At 41.0% G+C, this 17,871-nt stretch overlaps 1 protein-coding gene across 4 annotated transcripts in view; it reads left to right on the top strand.

Moving 5' to 3' along the window:
• LOC146691602 (MAM domain-containing glycosylphosphatidylinositol anchor protein 2) overlaps positions 1–17,871 on the top strand; it is a 201,098-nt gene that overhangs the window by 118,838 nt on the left and 64,389 nt on the right. For all 4 annotated transcript variants that reach the window (XM_085431486.1, XM_085431484.1, XM_085431483.1 and 1 more), the window contains exons 7-8: positions 6,482–6,573; positions 6,679–6,916. In XM_085431486.1, the coding sequence (XP_085287612.1) occupies positions 6,482–6,573; positions 6,679–6,916 (330 nt within the window). The remainder of the gene's footprint in view (positions 1–6,481; positions 6,574–6,678; positions 6,917–17,871) is intronic.

The following is a 17,871-nucleotide window of genomic DNA, read 5'->3' as shown; positions in this document are numbered from 1 at the left end:
CATGAATGCCAGATTGAATGGCTGGATGGTCAGGACTGGCACAGGTGGTCCCGGCTCTTGCGCTGTGGCCGTAGAGAGGTTCTATGCGTCTTTGTATTTGTATGTGTGTGAGTATGCCTTTATATGTGCGCATACCTGTTTAAACATAAATTAAAGCCAGAGGTCAGCGTGAAGGTTGGGTGCAGCATTTAGGGATGGGGATGTGTGCGGCTGTGATTTTTGTAAAGATGCTGATGCATGGGGAATGTGTTGGTGCTAATGTGAAAACACAGAGTGATAAGAGGGAAATGAAAAGGTGTTTAGTTGGCGGAGCAAATATGTGTGTGCATACGTGTGAACGCCTTGCGTTTTGAACCGTCCTGTTGGCCGTTATCCTCCCCCCCGCGCTTAACCTTGAGATGAGCTGATGAAGTGAGTGGCAGTTTCTAGAGACATCCATCTGGCTCAGAGAGATGAGCTCAGCTTCACATGCTGATATTCTCCACAAGAGTGAATGGAGAGCGCAGTACGACGCCTGCTGAGAGATGGACAGACAGGGCTGACTGAAAAATGAGATGGGCTGATGGGTAGACAGGAGGATAATGATTCAGAGTGAGAAGAGAGTGAGACAAGTCTTTCTTCTCCAGCAGACAAAGCCAACGCGATGCACTGGAGAGACAGTGAAGGAAAAAACATGTTCAAACATTTTTTTTTCTGCAGTGTGGCTCCGTGTATGTATTTCCATGATTAATAACTTTATTTATTTTATATTATACGCATACATATGTGTTCCTTATAGCAAAGATGCCAGTGCTGTGTGCATTGCGGATAAGAAGGTCCCCTGTGGTGCCGTTGTAATCCCGCCGTGTGTCACGAGGTCTCTGTAGAAGAAGACCTCAACCACGGCTTTTCTCTTTGTGTGATTATCTGCGCTTTTATGTACAGGCCACCTATTATTCCCACAGGCCATTAAAGCTATGGAGAATCAAAAGGGCTCGCTACAGGCAAAAACCCTTCAGTTTACAGCTAAAAAGGGAACACGGGGCACACTGTAATATGATTGGTAATGATTCAAAAGAATACAGCATACAACCTCTCAAGAAAATCAGATGCAGGAAACATGCAATGCAAATATAAGTACAAACAGAGGAACCTTTTATCTCTTGATATTACCATGAAGAAAGTTGCTGAAGATTATTTATGTTTTACTCAGCATTTTGCCATAGTCAAGGTTCAATGACAGGAAGCTCTGATGATGATAAAAAGCAACGGGCTTCCAAGTTCATCTATAATGCATGCAGAACTTGTTTGTGCATATGTTGACTTGCGCAATGCCAGCATTGCTTTCAATAATAAAGCTGGATTTCTTATGCTGGTGTTTGACATTTGTGCGTAAATCTAGTGTATAAGCAGATACGCGAAGCTAGGGCTTCATTACAGTTTAAGACATTTTAAAGGTAACAATGAACTGCTCTTTCAAATACTTATACTGTATATTTATAATATTCTTTACAGTTTATTTCCATATGTTCTTGTCCTCTCCCTACAGAGTTGAAAAAACACTTCCCTGACATCATAACTTAACTATGGGAGCTTGATAAAAGTAGTAAACCAGTCTGACTCTCACTTATTAGCTATAGATTGTGGTCCATATCAGCAAGTAAGGTTTTCTAAGTGACAATCAGGATCACAATGCAGGATCAAGTAAATAAAGAACCAGTCACACAGCTTGGAGACCACTGGCAACCGCTGGTCATGAGGGAAAAATTTAATTCCCCAAACGGCTGGCAAGTGGTTACTGGAAGTTGATGGCATTTGCAGGGAAATCAAGTGCTAAAGCCCCAGACACCCCCCCCCCCCCCCCCACACACACACACACACCCGTGGCAAGTTGATAGGGAAAAATGTATATTACTCCACCTGTTGGCAAAAACCTCTTTGTGGTTGTTTTTCTAGCAGTCACTCACTCTCACAAGCTACTCGCTCCGCGGTACGGAAAGTGCAACATAAACTGGAAACTGAGGCTGGATATTGTTTCAAATAGGGCATGATAAGTTGTGCACTTACCAGAGAACTGGGACTCTGATGTTACCTGCGTTCTTTACACACTGTTGCTCAACAGACATCGCTTTGCCTGTGACTGCTGGTCCCTTGCGGATGTTCCAGGCTCCTGTTGCCTAGGTAAACCTCATATATTTCAATCAGTACTATTCTTCACTCTCATTGATGGTCGCTTCAGTCACTCACCTGGAAGCTGAGAAAAGTTTCTTTGGTTCCACCCACTTCCCTTCACTGGCAGTTATTTCGCCCAATTCACTTGAACTTACACAATATCTTTCACTTTCCATGGTGTCTAGTTCCCACATCACTTGCAACGTGTATGCAGTTTTTCTAACCTGTCAGGTCTCTTACTGCATACCACTACATTTTCTTTCATTATATCGCAATTTATCCCACATAAATATCCAAATAATACCACAGTATGTGTCAAACCTTTTTTCTTGTAAGCGCACTATTTGGGTCTTTTCACACAGCTGTACCTTTCAGTGTGAACTCACTTATACTCAAAATAGCAGTGGTCAGTATAAAAGTGCACCGTTTGAGACACATTGTGTGTTATGTGTCTAATTTGTCCATTCATTCTCAGCTAAATACCTGCTTCACGCGATCCACCATCTTTCTGCAAAACAGCCTGAACCATGTAGCTGTATCGTAAAACCTAATCTTCACAGATAAAAGTGATTTGATCAGATATGACTGTATGATACTCCTGACAGTAAAAGCTGGTCAGTGGGCACTGAGTTTAAAAAAGTTTTCTCAAAGTTTACAGAGGTAGGGCTATAGCTTTGAAATGCACACGTTTTTTTACAATTTGTCTTTTTACAGGTGCATACATATTTATATATGTATTTATGCACAGACTCCAACTGTATATACACACACAATAGCACTCTTGTAAGATATTAATGATGTTGTGAAAATAGTGTAGCAGTAGTCGGGGGCACAGTTTGCCACCAGAGCAAATGGGAAAGTTCTGTTTCCGAGCAAAGCCCTCATAAAACATTCATGTGACTTTTGCCATGAATTGGTTATCCGGACTGGGGAGGGAAGAGTGACAACGCACCGTCACCCGATAAAGTCTCCCATCTCTGTACTTCTCACCTCACACACTCATCACGGTTCCTTTTAAAATACTTCCAGTTTTAGATTCTCTCCCATGCATAAAGGAGCAGGAGCCATTTTAGTCACTGCAGCTGTCCAGCAAAATTTACTACAACCTTGGAGAAGTAATGCCCACTTATCTCTCTCGTACACAAATGTAGTTGATTTAAAGGAATGCCTACTTGCTATTCAATATTAATGGTCAGATAAAAAGGCAGGAAAGGATTTTTGAATGTGGAGGAGACTTGGAAGGAGTCATTTCTGAAATATGCATGAGTGCACATATGCACTGCTGGCTGTTTTGATGTGCACTGCTTCTCTATGCAAAAATAAGGGAGGGGTACGTCAACATTAGTAAAAGTAGTGTCATAACTGGCTCAATAAAGGCAACAAGTAGGGAGTTGATGCAAGAGATTTACTTAAAGAAACTTAACATTCATTAAGTCTTTAATAAAGCTTTACCAACACAAGCAACAGGGGACTGAGTCAGCAAGATAAGCAGTTTTAGCTGATGATCTTGGGCCACTCTGTATAAAATCATTGTCCTGCCTCCATCGTGAAAGAATAAAAGTGGTCATAGCAAATATTAACTTTCAACCTTGTTACAATTGTACAAACTCTGTTTTTGCCTTATGTAGGATATTCCAATGTATTTTTCCACATTTCAGTACATGTCTGCACCTATTTCCAATTTTCCCTGTAAAACATATAGCAAAATTAGCTGTGGTTCAAAGCCATGGTTCAAGATGTAAAATTGAAACTATATTTTTATTTTACGGATGGATAGGTGCATAATTTGTGCTTATACTTAGTGTTATGCTTTCATCTGTCTACATCAGTGAACTCCACTGATATGCAGCTCGTACCAGCATGAAGATCTATTTATGACTTAAAAGCTTGCAGCATTACTGCGGCATTGTTTTTAACACAGTCATTAATGTGTTCATTCTCATACAGTTACACTCTGCTCAGTGCTGTGAGTGCTTTTCTAAGCTGACGTTTTTCATGCTGCATCTAGAACACCTTTAACCGCTTAGTTTTCTTTTTGTTTAATGTATCACTGGAGAAAATAAATGCATTCATGGACAGGCCAGTGAATCATCAGCTAAATTTAACGGATATGAAGTGGATGCAAGTAACTAAAATGTTTTTTTTTTGTTTAGTTTTTTTTGGTCCACAGCTCCACATTGCATCAGACACCGCAACAGAGGGCCCTCTCATCCGTGAACGCATGATTCATGTGGTCAGTTGAGTGTATCTGCATTAGAATTATAGTGCATTTTAATATAAAAAGGTCCAGTGATAGAGGAGACACAGCAGACCAATAATGTTTTTTTTTTTCTTCCATAGAGTATTAATGGGATCTTATATAAATATTGCAGGTACTTTTAGAGCTAATGTATCTGGAGTAGTGACCTTTAATGAGCAAATGTATATTTAATGTTATATTTACTCACTGACATGAGTGTAGTTTAGAAGACGGTGGGGGTCGACCCCCTGACAGACGTCTTCATGAAACCCAGCCTCACAGTGAAGTAGAGTCCGACCTGCGACTGTTAAATACCTCATTTTGTTGCAGTGAAGAAAGGAGAAGAATACATCTGAGCTGTGGGAATGTGAAAAAGACGTTTGCATGTAATCCAAATCTTTATCCACTGTCATCTATGACAACACTGCCACTCACATGGTTATGTGGAAATGTGTGTTTGCAAATTGTGTGTGTGGATAGGATGTTGCTGGGACACCAAAAGGCTTTTCACACTGTCGGAATGTAAACGCGTCTCTACCTCTGGATGTCTCTGACATGTCTAATGTGTTCCCTTACACATACACTCACAAACTGGGTTTAACTGTGAACTCTATATTTTCTCAATAACCTTATTCTTTGTGTTGAGTTTAAGGAATGCACAAAGGAGTTGTTCAATGTGTTGCCGAGCTGAGTCTAAACAGGAAATGAATCTAGGTTCCTGATAATGCTTTGTATCCATAAAGGTCACAGATATAAGGATGCACACCGTATAATGTCAATTGTCACAGTTTCCATGCCAGCGCTATGGAATTATACTTCACGATTGATAGGCAGTGCCTTGGAGAATAAGGATATATGGGATACAAGAGTGAATGCAAATGCACATTGGTGTTTGGAGAGCGCTGACATGATTGTAATATTTGTATCTGACATGCATCAGAAATAGGATTCTGTGCCTGCCGACACTGATTTCAAACGTGAGGAGGAAGATCATGTCAAGGAGGCGTGTGTCACTCGTCTCTCCTTCAGTTTGCAGCTTGGCAGGCGTCACAATGTTTTGCACATTGAATTTCCTGTGTTTAAATCTGACACGCAGGTTTTGTTTTCCCTTTACCAAACTGAATATGATAATGTCACTTGGGAATTGCTAGATGAAAAGATTTCCATGGTGCCGTCAGCTTTTTTGCTGAGGAGATGAATTGAACAGTAGACGCAGGGTTTGAAACCAATACAGCATGCATTATAATGAAATCATCTTCTTTTTTCTCTTCAGAGAAGCTATGCTTTGAAAATGGAGTTTGCAAACCAAATTGGATTAGAAATGGTGGATATTTTGTTAGGTATCTCTCCAATTTCACAGTGTGTGTTTGCTTGTAGTGTGCGTGAACCTGCTTCAGTACCGTAGGATTCTTCCATGTGTAGCTATCAATATTAATGCCGGTTCAAAGCGTTGGGCTTTCAAACAGACACAGGTTTCTGCTTTATCTTTTAAGTTCTCTGTTTGACCCTGCTGCACCATCAAAAGATCAAATTTCAGATGTTGTTTACGTAAACCAGTTGCAGATGTCCTGTCATCGTCTACTCTTACACCTTGGGTTGAAGATGCTTTTACAATTTCACAACCCTGCTCCAGAAATGACACGTCTTGGGGAGCAAATATCATATTTTGCTCAGTTAGTTGCTCAGATCAGGTATTTCAGGCAGCTGTGACTTGATGCAGGCTTTCACTGCCTTTTTGAACAATTTGTGTTTGACTGAACAGGTACGCGCGCACACACACACACACACACACACACACACACACACACTTAGCTTTATAGCGCATTCACTTGAGATGCATAACAGTGATTTACAGCTCAAGTGTGGACGTTGAGCAAAGTAAAAGTGCAGGGAAAATTTTTTTAAAAATCTATAAAATCCTGTCATTGGGATTAGATCTCAAAAAACACATCAATATAACAACCAAAGCCAAATCCCACTGTGAATATCTCAGGGTTTGTTCCATCACCATGCTGCAGAATCAACACGTGAAGTGTATAAATATAAATATAAATGTGATTCTTATCAAATTATTTCTTTTTTCAATTGCAGCTTTGAAAAAGGGACGATTCTGGATCACTCCAGATCCCTACCACAACGATGACCACATCCAGATTGGACGGGAAGTAAAGATATCCTGTCAGGTACGGTAACAGAAAACACCGGGAGACTAAGCACACATGGTTATGCGTATAATACTGAGCTAATGTTAGTGAGTGTAATAAAAATAAAGCCTTTTAATGTCACAGGTGGAGGCAACACCTCCAGAGGAGCTGACATTTAGCTGGCTGAAGAATGGCCGTGCCCTGCGGAGCTCAGAGCGTATGGTCATCACCCAGACAGATCCTGACATCTCACCTGGAACCACCAACCTGGACATCATAGACCTGAAATTCACTGATTTCGGCACGTACACCTGTGTGGCTGCTCTGAAGGGAGGAGGCATCCCGGAGATCAGCATCGATGTCAACATCTCATCCACAACTGGTGAGCCTCACACCCCTTTGTGGCATCGACACACCTACACACCTCCCCCCAACAGATCTGACACAAACACGTTGATTTCTCACAGCTACGTTAGTCAAACTCCGTTGGCTTCAATTTTTTAACTGTCTCATCAGTCCCATCAGTTTTGTAGATCATTTTAATATATTTATTTCATGATGGTCAAAAAATAAAGCGCTGTAATGTCACAGCGTTACATAATCCTCCATTGCATTGTTAAACCATATATGCTCACAAGCATGTTACATTTCGTGGGTCAAAACTGGCATGAAAATGAGTATTCAGTATCTGACGAGCATGGACAGCTGATGGATACTTATCTAGCGATTATTAATATCTGCAATAATATGTTAATTCAGCATGGAAAATGTTTGGAATCAGAGCAAGTGTTGTTGGGGCTCAAGTTGGATAGAAATGGTGGCAGTCCAATGAAAGTGGATCAGCAGGCAGTATTACGGCGCTTAGAGAGGAAACGTCAGCTTTACCTATGAGGTTTTTTTGTTACATAGGTGGTTTACCTCTTACCAGCATACAACACCAGCTTATCCTGGACACTTAACCTTCCCCAGAGCTAGTTTGTTTGAGATAAGAGATGAACTCATACAAATTCACTTTCTGCTATCAGGTCCGTTCTCAGGAAAGTAGTGTCCCAAATCCTGGACTTCAGTAATAAGAGTGTCTATAGTTTTCAGAGAGTTTTACTAACTTATTTTAATAACAAGTCTTACTGGTCAAAAATGCTTCAAATGCGTAGCTATTTTCAGACAGTGCTTTTGAGGCAACTTTTGTTATGAGTAAATAAACTTCAATACAATACTGCTATATAGAGTTTTTCTTTGGCTGCAATATTTTTCTAATATTTTTGTTTCATCATCTTCTTAAAATATGACACAGTGTGATTGCTGCCAGTAAGCTTGACCTTTCATGTGACCACTCCCAGCGTAGCTAGATTGGGAAATCTTAAGTTGTCTCAATGAGTTGATTACCATCTCTGTACGAACACAGAGCTTACTTGCTGATTTTAGGGTAAGTGAAGTGAAATTAAATATTCTGGATATGTTGGACTTGTGTGATATAGTTGCCAAGTTACAAGAAAAAAAAAAGGATTTCTTTTGAAGGGTGCTTTCACCCGAATTCATGTGTTCCCATATATTTTTACTGCTGTCTGGTGAGGTTATTACATATCCGCCACAATGTGATGCCCTGTCACGGTGGAGATGAATAGAGCATTACTTATGGTGTTGACAACATGGTGCAATCATCATATTTTTCCTGTCTCAGAGAATGGTTGACAATAAATGCGTATTTGCAGCGAGGTTTGGGGATTTGTTGTATCAAGTTCACAAGTTTCAAGTCATGTGGCGCTTGCATGTTCTCCCCGTGTTATTTCTGGGTATTTCAGCCTCTTCCCACAAATCAAAGACATGCATGAGAGGTCGATTTTCAACTCTTAATTGGTCATAGATGTGAATTATCTCTTTGTTAACCCTAAAATAGACTGGTGCAATGGCTTTACTTCAGCTAAAGCTAAAGGGAAAAATCCATAAGGGTGTGAGCGGTTATGTAGCAAACTATCAATGTCGAGTCACTATGGAATACCCTGGCAGCTTTGAGTCTTCAGTGCCCACGTGACCCTGAACTTGATAGGCTTAAGAAAAATGGATGGATGCTCTCAAAGATGAATATTTTCAAAGAAACTCTTTATCTGCAGATTGTGTGTGTGTGTGTGTGTGTGTGTGTGTGTGTTGTGTTTAAGAATGTTTGAATGTCTTATATCTACAGGCTGTTTCTACATCTACACGCTTGCTCCCAGACTGTGTAATAGTCATATATATGTCTCTTTGACTTCTGTTCCTGCACACATTATTACAGTAGCAACAGCTCTCTATCGCAATAAGTGTTCAATTGAACTTTGTGAATCAAAACTGCCTCCATTGCTCCAGCTAATCAGACACTAAGTGTCCGTTACCCTTCCATCTGTCTGGCTGCTTTCAGGACTGTTCCAATTAACATGCACTCACCAGCCACTTCATCAGTTTCACCTTGCTAGTGCTGGATTAGCCCCCTTTTTGTCTTCAGAACTGTCGTAATTCCTCACAGCATAGATTCAAAAAGTTGGTGGAAGCATTCCCCAGAAATGTGGGTTCATATTAATGGAGCAGCATCACATCTGAGGTTTGTGATGTGATGCTTCATCCTCCTGGAATCAGCCATCAGAAGATCCATCAGAATATGGGTAAAACATTGGGATAAATATTGTCAACAGCCATATTCAGCTAGGCTGTGGCTTTTAAATGATGCCCAGAGAGTACTAAGTAGCCCAGAGTGTGCCAGAAAAATATCCCCCACACCATTACACCACCAGCAGCTGGAATTGTTGATGCTGGCTTCATGTTTTCATGCTTTGTTGTTACTATCAGAATGTCAAAGCGGAAATCGACACTCATCAAACAAGGGAACATTTTTCCAATCTTCTATTGTCCAATTTTGTTAGCCCGTGCGAATTGTAGCCTCAGTTTCCCGTTCCTTTTTTTTGGATCATTCTCTTTAAACCCCAGAGATGGCTTTGTGAGAAAATCCTAGTAGATCAGCAATTTCTTTAATACTCAAACAGCCCGTTTATCACCAACACCCATACTATGTTCAAAGTCGCTTCAGTGACCTTTATTCCCCATTCTGATGCTCAGTTCAAACTTCAGCAGGTCGTCTTGACCACGTCTGCATGCCTGAATGCATTGAGTTGCTGCCATGTGACTGGGTGATTATGCATCCGTGGTAATGTGCACTTGAACAGGTTCAAGTGGCTGGCACTAATAGCCTATTAATAACAACATACCAGTCCACCTTGTCTACCGAGCTGATACAGTTTAGTATGGGTCGTATTGAGTCTGACTCAAAGAAAACCAGTCATGTACTGTGTCCTTCTGATTCTTTGACATTCTATTGTTTGTCAGTTGTTTCAAAAGAAAGTAAAAACTATGTGTAAGCTTTGATAACAGTATTCAGTCTTGAGCACAATAGTCAAAAAAGAAACTGACTCTATTTTCTATCCACTGTTTTAGATTTTAACATCAATCAAAATCCAAAAAGAAAAAAAAGCTACTGTTTCACGGACAACAGAACAGAGACCGATTTATTAAAAGATTGCTACGAAGCACATTTAGTAAAGCTAACAATACCTTTTGTGCTTTCTTATCCCCTGGAGGTTTTGCAGTAATAGCCGAATGCAGTGGTTAGAGAGAAAAAGCAATTATACATTCATGCATGTGATATCACAGGAATGCTCGTCTTTATCTGTGCTATCTGTGTTGTATATGTGAGGTCAGTGAATGAGCTGCAAAGGTGTGTTGATCAGCAATTAACTCCACTGGGAGAAATCACCCCTTATATCCACACCCCGCAGACACCAAGAGGGAGTTTCCTGGTTGTCCTCGGCTCATCCCAAACTTCCAGATTCCGTTCGAGGGGTGGGGATGTAGAGGGTGGGTGGAGGGGAATCCCATGAGTTGGTGTTGCTGCTGGCATTGTAGATATCTCTTTTTTCTTGCTTTGAATTTCCTGGCATGTGTTCTGTGCTGATAAGTGACTGTTGGGTTGTGCGATGTTTTGATGATCGGGTTGCCAGCAAGCTTTACGTCCCCTTTTTACACACATATGCCTACACGGTGATAGCCACATTTACACCCTCGCGCAGCCTTACCCATTTTCACTGTACTATTTTTCTATCACACACACCTGGCTGCCACTCTCAGCGTGAACATGAAAGCAATGTGTCGACCTTGTGTGCATAATTATTGTTAGATAATCCTTTGATAATCCCTGTGCTATAAAACAGTGGGATCAATCGCATCTGCCAAGATTGTTTCCTCATTATCTTTTAAGTAGCACATTCTCTTCTTTCCGAGTGCCTGGGCGATGCCAGTGCATTAACACAGATCCTTTAATGTGCAAAAAAACTAAATAAATAAATAAGTAGAACACCGCCGTCTGACTGAGGAAATAACCACGGAAATGACTGGCTCTTTTGTGATCATATGAAATGAAAGCTTTCCTTAAGGCTTAGATTTTATTGCTTCTTAAGCTTTCATTGTTCCGGTCGAATGTGTGGGTATGAAATAGTATGAAAGAGTTGCGTTGTAGTAGCTGTTCCTGTCACAGGAAATAACATACTGAATTTTGTTTCTGCCGGTTAAAATTCCTGCTGCTTTACCTGGATGTGACTGGGCTGTTTGCTAAAGGATGCCGTGTTTCTTTCAGCGAGATTGATGCCACAAATCAGAGAAATGTCTCAGCTGAGCGCCAATGTATAGCTGCCGTGTACTAAAGCGCCTTGTGCCTCTGCCTCGCCTTGCGCCTGCAGCCTGTTGTGGGGTGAATAAGCCCTTTTTCTGTGCCTCTGCCTGTTTTCCTGAAGGGAGAAAGCCTGAGCTGCAATTAGGAGTCTTAATAAAAGTGTTTAGAGGAGATTACCACAGGTTTGCCAAGGTTTCGTACAGGGGAAGTGATTGGAAAGCATTTGAGCTTTAAAGTATCTCTTCTCTGAACAATGTCACACTTGCTGGCTGTTCCAACACTGCCTCTAGTTCCAGATTCGAAACCAGCGCTTAGCCAGAGACCACTCCACAGGATGCATTGATTAAAGTGAAAACTATTATTTTTCCATTCTTTCAACCTTCGACGAGCACAAATTTCTCGATTTTCTCCCTTTTTGCAAAACGGCAGTAATAAGCAGTTTACCGTCTTCACACACTCGTTAAATAAGCAGCTTCTTTCCTCGCCGGAGCTGCCGGAGATTGCGGTGCTAATGCTTATTTATGAGTGTCTGAAAACGAGGACACAGACTTCCCCTTTGGATACTGTCAAGATTAAGAACCACGGGATAAGTGAACAGCTGAAAAGAGTTACGAGCATTAGTGTAAAACATGCCATAAACTTCTAACAGGAACAAGCAAATGAATCCTTTCATTAACTTGTGTGTAAAATGTGTGTTTATGTCTTGCTGGATTATGTTAGATGACGTGATTACTGTCATTCTGAAATGTTATTTGGACTCAGACCGGAAATACCTGTGGGACATTTAAGAGATAAAATTTTAATAGCGTGCCGAGTAATTACAGATTTATTTCTGACATTTAAAGCTAATTTTGATCACAGATAGCCACTTAGCTAATCGCTAAAAAGCAGAATTGTAATTATCAAAATAGTGGAACCTAAATTACATTTGGATCTTTTAAACAGTTGTGCTTCCTTGACTCCCATTTGATACTTTTTTTTATTCAACAAATCACCGTCATGATTGATCACAAACGAAGTATCATGACTGAAAGTCACCCCTTTTGCGCGGGTGATAAATCCGCCTTTGATGAGTCCCTCAATTAGCAACCTGCTCACACCTGAAATCCTGGCACCACCCAGTGTCTCTGTCAATCTTAAGAATTACTGCAGTTAATTAATTAAGCAAATCAATTTCAAGTGCTCAGTTGATTAAGAAATGAGTTGGTTTAATAAACACAGTGTTCAAGCCTTTTTCTACAACAAAATTTGAGTCATCAGACGCGCAGGGGGGGCCCGCCGCTCTCTGTGTGTACTCCTTTTATGTCGTCTTTTTGACTCTGATTTGTCATGATCTGCCATCATCTAAAGGGCTGTGCCACATGTGATTCTAATAGGGACAACATGACTGCTGGCTGTTGACCACTCTGATGTGCTTGTTTTAGCAGCAAATTCACTGACCCTTATAAAGAGAAACCTGGTCTGCATCCTGACTCAACTACAGGGTGAAAAAGTTCAAACTGCTCTTTCACAAATATTTGTCAGACTGCATGGCGTGATTTTACACATCTGTGGCAATGGAACTGAAAACCCATGAATTCAAAACTTAACAGGTATTGTCCAATACATGTTTTCACGTAGTGTACCACCTCGGTAACGATGGCAATATTACTACTTTTTCTACAATATCAGCCATATGAGCAGAGTTATCAGCTGTAATTTGCTGTCTCTTTAACTACTGTAAACGGTTTTTAGGTGGTTGAAAACACTCAAGGTTACTGGCCAATAATCTGTGTAGAAAAGTGGCAAAATGTTTAGTCTTGTGCTAGGCTTTTGGTAGCAGGTTTAAGTGTAGTTGCTGGAGCATTAAGCTCCCTATTTAACAAAGAACCTGAGAGAGCTGCTAACATTGGTTTGACCTCTCACTTCATCCTGTAACAGCTCATTGGCAGTTGAGAAATACTACACAGTGAATGTTCTTGTCAATAACAGGACTTTCTAACTCCATAAGCTTAATGCATGAAATGAATTATGCGTGTGATTGCCTTGGAAGAAATGCTTAGCTACTACTGGTAATCTAGTGAGCCATACGAGCTAGCACTTGCACTTTGGTTTGAAAAGCTTTATGGCACACATAATTCAACCTTCGTATCACTTATAACCAGAAAGGTTGTTTACACAAGAGTAAAAATAAATAAATAACCATCCCCAGCACTGATAGGCCACAGTAAGCCACCCAGTCGCTTTCTTTTTTTTCCTTCCACCAAATCAGGTTGGCTTTGCTTAAAAGAACAGATGATACTGTGCTCTGGCCATCAGATTGTAATGCAGCATACTACAAAATAAAGCATACAGATAGTGATGAGTTGTCATAAACTTAACTGATAGTGCCTTCATTTCACAGGTCTCTGCTTTGCTTGACTCCACATGTGTCTGTTTGGAGCAAAGCACAGCAAAAGAGGTACACACTGTGAAACACAGGTCAGAGGAGAGCAACAAAACAGGCTATTAACATATATTTAAATTATTTTTAAAAATTATTTGAACAATTCAGCGTGAAAAGTCACTTTATAATTATGTTATAAACACTGTGAGGGGTAGTAGCTTCAAAGGGAGGGTTCATATGACCACCTACAGCAGAGCTTTCAAGGATTCAAGGAGCTTTATTTGTCATTCGCATCACATGTTAACATGAGGTGGAACGAAATTGAACAGTACATTCATTTTCTGCTGAGTTGACCATTTATTTACATCCCTAGAGAGCAGTTAGTTATTTGGTTGTATTTTTTCATTAAAGATCTAAATTGCATATATCATTTTAATGCAGATCCCAGCTCCATCACCTTCAGTATGCTGAGGCAATGTCACGTGACAGATAGAAATCTTTCCAACTGAGCAAATGGCCTGAATAACAAGTTTGTCTTTGGTCTTGTAGAGCATTCACATCTAAAATCGAAAATTCATTAATTCAAGGTTTGAAAATGAAATTATAAACTGCACACAGGAACCAATCCCCAAAACTGGATGAACGACCCAATAGACTAACAGTGAGCGATGAACTGCGATGAAGGGGCTTACCAGCTGTCCCACAGCTGGGACACTGTCCTGAGAAATCCACCATATGACAACAATAGATGCCACTTCTACAATGGCGCTGGGCGCAATATGTCAGCACAGCACCTGTGATGTTCCTGTGGTAGATTACCGGTGCCCAAAGTGTCAGCGCAAATAAAAACTTCAGTTTGTTAATAAACACGCTTATGTGGATGTTTGGAGACGTTGGATAGCAGGGGTGTATCCATAGCTCAGATTGTTTTCAGAGTACAACATATTTGAATAAGATGAGATAACTTGCTGCATTTGTGCTCAGTGTACCTGCCTATAGCCTCCACCGCAACACCTGCAGTCATGCTTTATGGAGGTGACCATCTGGGAAATCACCTCCCCGTGCAGCTGGGAAAATCTGAGAAACATGAATAAGAAACACTCTCCCTCCCTCATTAACTACTGTGAAGGCCCCTTGAGCAATTTACATAAACTGTGGGCCATCCATGGGAGTTGTTCCCTGCTTAGCAGTAGAAAAGTGGTTGCATGCATTTGTTTTTAGACTGGACATTTCTTTTATTCTGTTTTGTTGGTTAAACAAAAAAAAAGAAGGCACTGGTATAAAATCTGCTGTGCTACAGTCTGATCCATGTGAAGAGTTTTTGAGATTGATTGTAGGTTATGAAATCTCAGGGGAATGTCACAGAGCTCAAAACACACACACACACAAACGCGCACACATTGTTATGTCAGTCTTGTCACTGCTGTGTCACAGCAGTCTGTGGGTGCACTCTTCCAAATTTAACACATCTGTGTATATTTATTGCACTTCAGCGACTCAGGGTGTAGATACAGCCTCCCCCAAAACAGACACACAGAAACACACAGATTCAAAAACATGTCCACAGTGCACCTATGGGACTCTTCACTCTGTCCCCAGAGCATCAGGACTCTGAGCAACAGAGTCCTGTCACATTGTGACCAACTCATTGGCCTCAAGCTGTCTGAGCACACAGTCTCATGCATGCATGCATACACACACACACACACACACACACACACACACACACACACACACTGCAGGACCTGGTTTAGTCGAGAGCACTATGTTGCCATGGTGATGAGGAGTGATGTCATAGCACTTACCCGAAAAAAGGGGGCAGTGGGAATGTTTATTCTCTAAAACATCACTCTGGATCCTGTCGCTGTAAGAAAATTCAAAGTGCCAGTTATTTCTACCTTTTTGCAGTTAGCTCATGTTGTTCTGCATCTGCTGCAGTGCTGATGGATCATAATTAAAAGCTACATTTGAAGGATCGTTTCAGCGCAGTGCTGAGGCCAGACTAGAAGGTCCTATCTTGATTTAACCCATAAACCTACAGATACATACGCACAGTGTTTTTGCTCAGTAGCAAAGAGAAGAAGCATCGCATCTCATTGAGGAACTGAGGCAGGATCACAGCATGGTGTCACCCGTGGGCGAGGAGAGAAGCAGTGAGCGATACGTGCACATGTGCACGTGCAGAGACATTAACCGCGCGGACGCACGCGCGCTGCAAAGACGTACGCACACAGCGGGCATGCCTTGCAGGCATCACTGGCATTTGGATGGCTCTGGCACAATGAGAGCACAGTGAAAACCAGTAGCAGGCTCCCTTCCACACTGAGCATCGCAGTGGTCAGACTCAAACACTGAGGCAGGGTGTTCACTTGGAAAAAAGAGAGCAAGAGGAAGAGTAATGTACAGAGTAAGCAAGAGAGAAGGATGTGCGAGTTTCTGAGTGCGTGTATGCCTGTCTGTTTTTTTTTTTTCATTGTGGTGTGAGGAGAGACAATGGCAGCTGATAGCCAGTATTTGTGTTGCCAAACCCAACAGGTAGACAAACTGTAATTGCCTGCCTAATCTAGGCAGTGGAGAGGCCAGGTGTAATGATGGCAACTCGGTGAATAAACCTCTCCTCCACACTCTAATGGATGCTTGCTGCTCCTCTCCTGTCCTTTCAAACTCACTACTTCATTGTTTTAACCCAAGGAAATGCTCTGAATAGCAAAGTGGATTTAAACCTTTGCTGTTAAAATTGAGACATTGTGTGAATAAAAAAAATCAGCAAATGTGCAAGGATGAAATGAGGGTCCGCCACCACTGGCTCTGTGGAGGGCCTTTTTTTTTCTGTAGTGCCAAACACAATGCCAGTATTTTATCTATGAATGACCAGACTTCATTATTTCATGCAAATCACACCATCATGTTTTTTTGGTATTCACTGGCTCATGATCTGGTTTATGTGCGGAGTTAGGTAATAGCTTTTCATTTCTTGTATTACAGTAATCAAAACCTGTTATCCAGATACTGTAGTAATAGATGTTATTGGAATGACAGAAAATGAAAGTACTGTGATGTTATCATAGAGAATTATCATCCAACTCTACAGAATGTTAGTATTTTTTAGTATTTTTCAGCTCATTGTTTTGATTCTGTAGCCCATTTATTTCTCCGTGCCTCATGGAAGTGGGCACGCATTTGCTAGCATGTTTATCACATTACTCCAAACATTGACTAGACTAGATTAGACTAAATATTGTTTAGTTCCAGTTTTAAAATCAATTAATAATTGCAGCTTTGTTCTCATTCTTAAAAGAAAAAAAATCCACGAATAAGATTGTCTGACAGCATGCCCTGTTTACAGCATTTATTCAATTCTTGGTCATAATTGCCGAGCTATCAACAATGAGCTAATTTTAGAGTGCCACAGAGTCTTTAAAAGGCACAACCTAATACTTGAGGATCGTGAGATTGCCTTGTTTCTGACAGTGTGATAATTTATCCAAGACTCTGGGGGGAGGACAAAAGGAATCTGACCTGGAGCTGGAGCAGTGAAACGTCTGCAGGATTCTCACCTCTTACCCACACAAAAAATGGGGTTCAAAGAAATATAGCTGGACTCTGTTTCGTTTTCGTGAGATTGCTGGTGATTTCATCACTGTGAAACTCCAATGTGGCTTGACTCCATTCCAGCTGCAGCATTGTTTGGGCAGAATGACAGTGATTCGAAAATCATCAGGGAAGCACGACACGGTTTCATCATTGCTGAGAAGATTTTCACTCCTCAAATTGCTGGCTGTAAACTATTTTTCGGAACAGTGCTACAAAACAGAGCTGGAGTCTGTTGATGATTTGGACTCGCATATGAACACACTTATACACATACACAGCACTCTAGGAGCCGGCGCAATTTGCCAAGTTTACTAATTAAACAAATTTACTTGGCCAGCATGCTTGGTGAGGAACCAGACTATTTGATCCAACCTGCTAGATTTCCTGCCTTCCACACTTAGAAAAGACAGATGCACACATAAACACACTCAAGGATATCTGCAAATCTTCTTCTTCCTCTTTTTTATTATTAATTGTTTGCACTCACCCAGACTCTAAAATACCTGTTGTAAAAAAGGCAGGTATCTATTTATTGGGTCATATTTTTGTTACATGGCCAGGCTCAGTGCTGCATCACCTTTGGGAGGGTTCTCTTGTAAATGCTCTAAATTATGGGGTGCTAGATTGAGACTGAGTGGTTGCACGACTAGGATAGGAGGAGGGTAGGGAAGTAAAAAGCTGTGAC

This window comes from Copadichromis virginalis, linkage group LG15 (assembly GCF_057382275.1).
Source record: "Copadichromis virginalis isolate Kocher_CV1m ecotype Utaka linkage group LG15, C_Virginalis_male_GT1.1, whole genome shotgun sequence".
NCBI classification, from domain to species: Eukaryota; Metazoa; Chordata; class Actinopteri; order Cichliformes; family Cichlidae; genus Copadichromis; species Copadichromis virginalis.
This window is presented reverse-complemented; position numbering and strand designations above follow the sequence as displayed.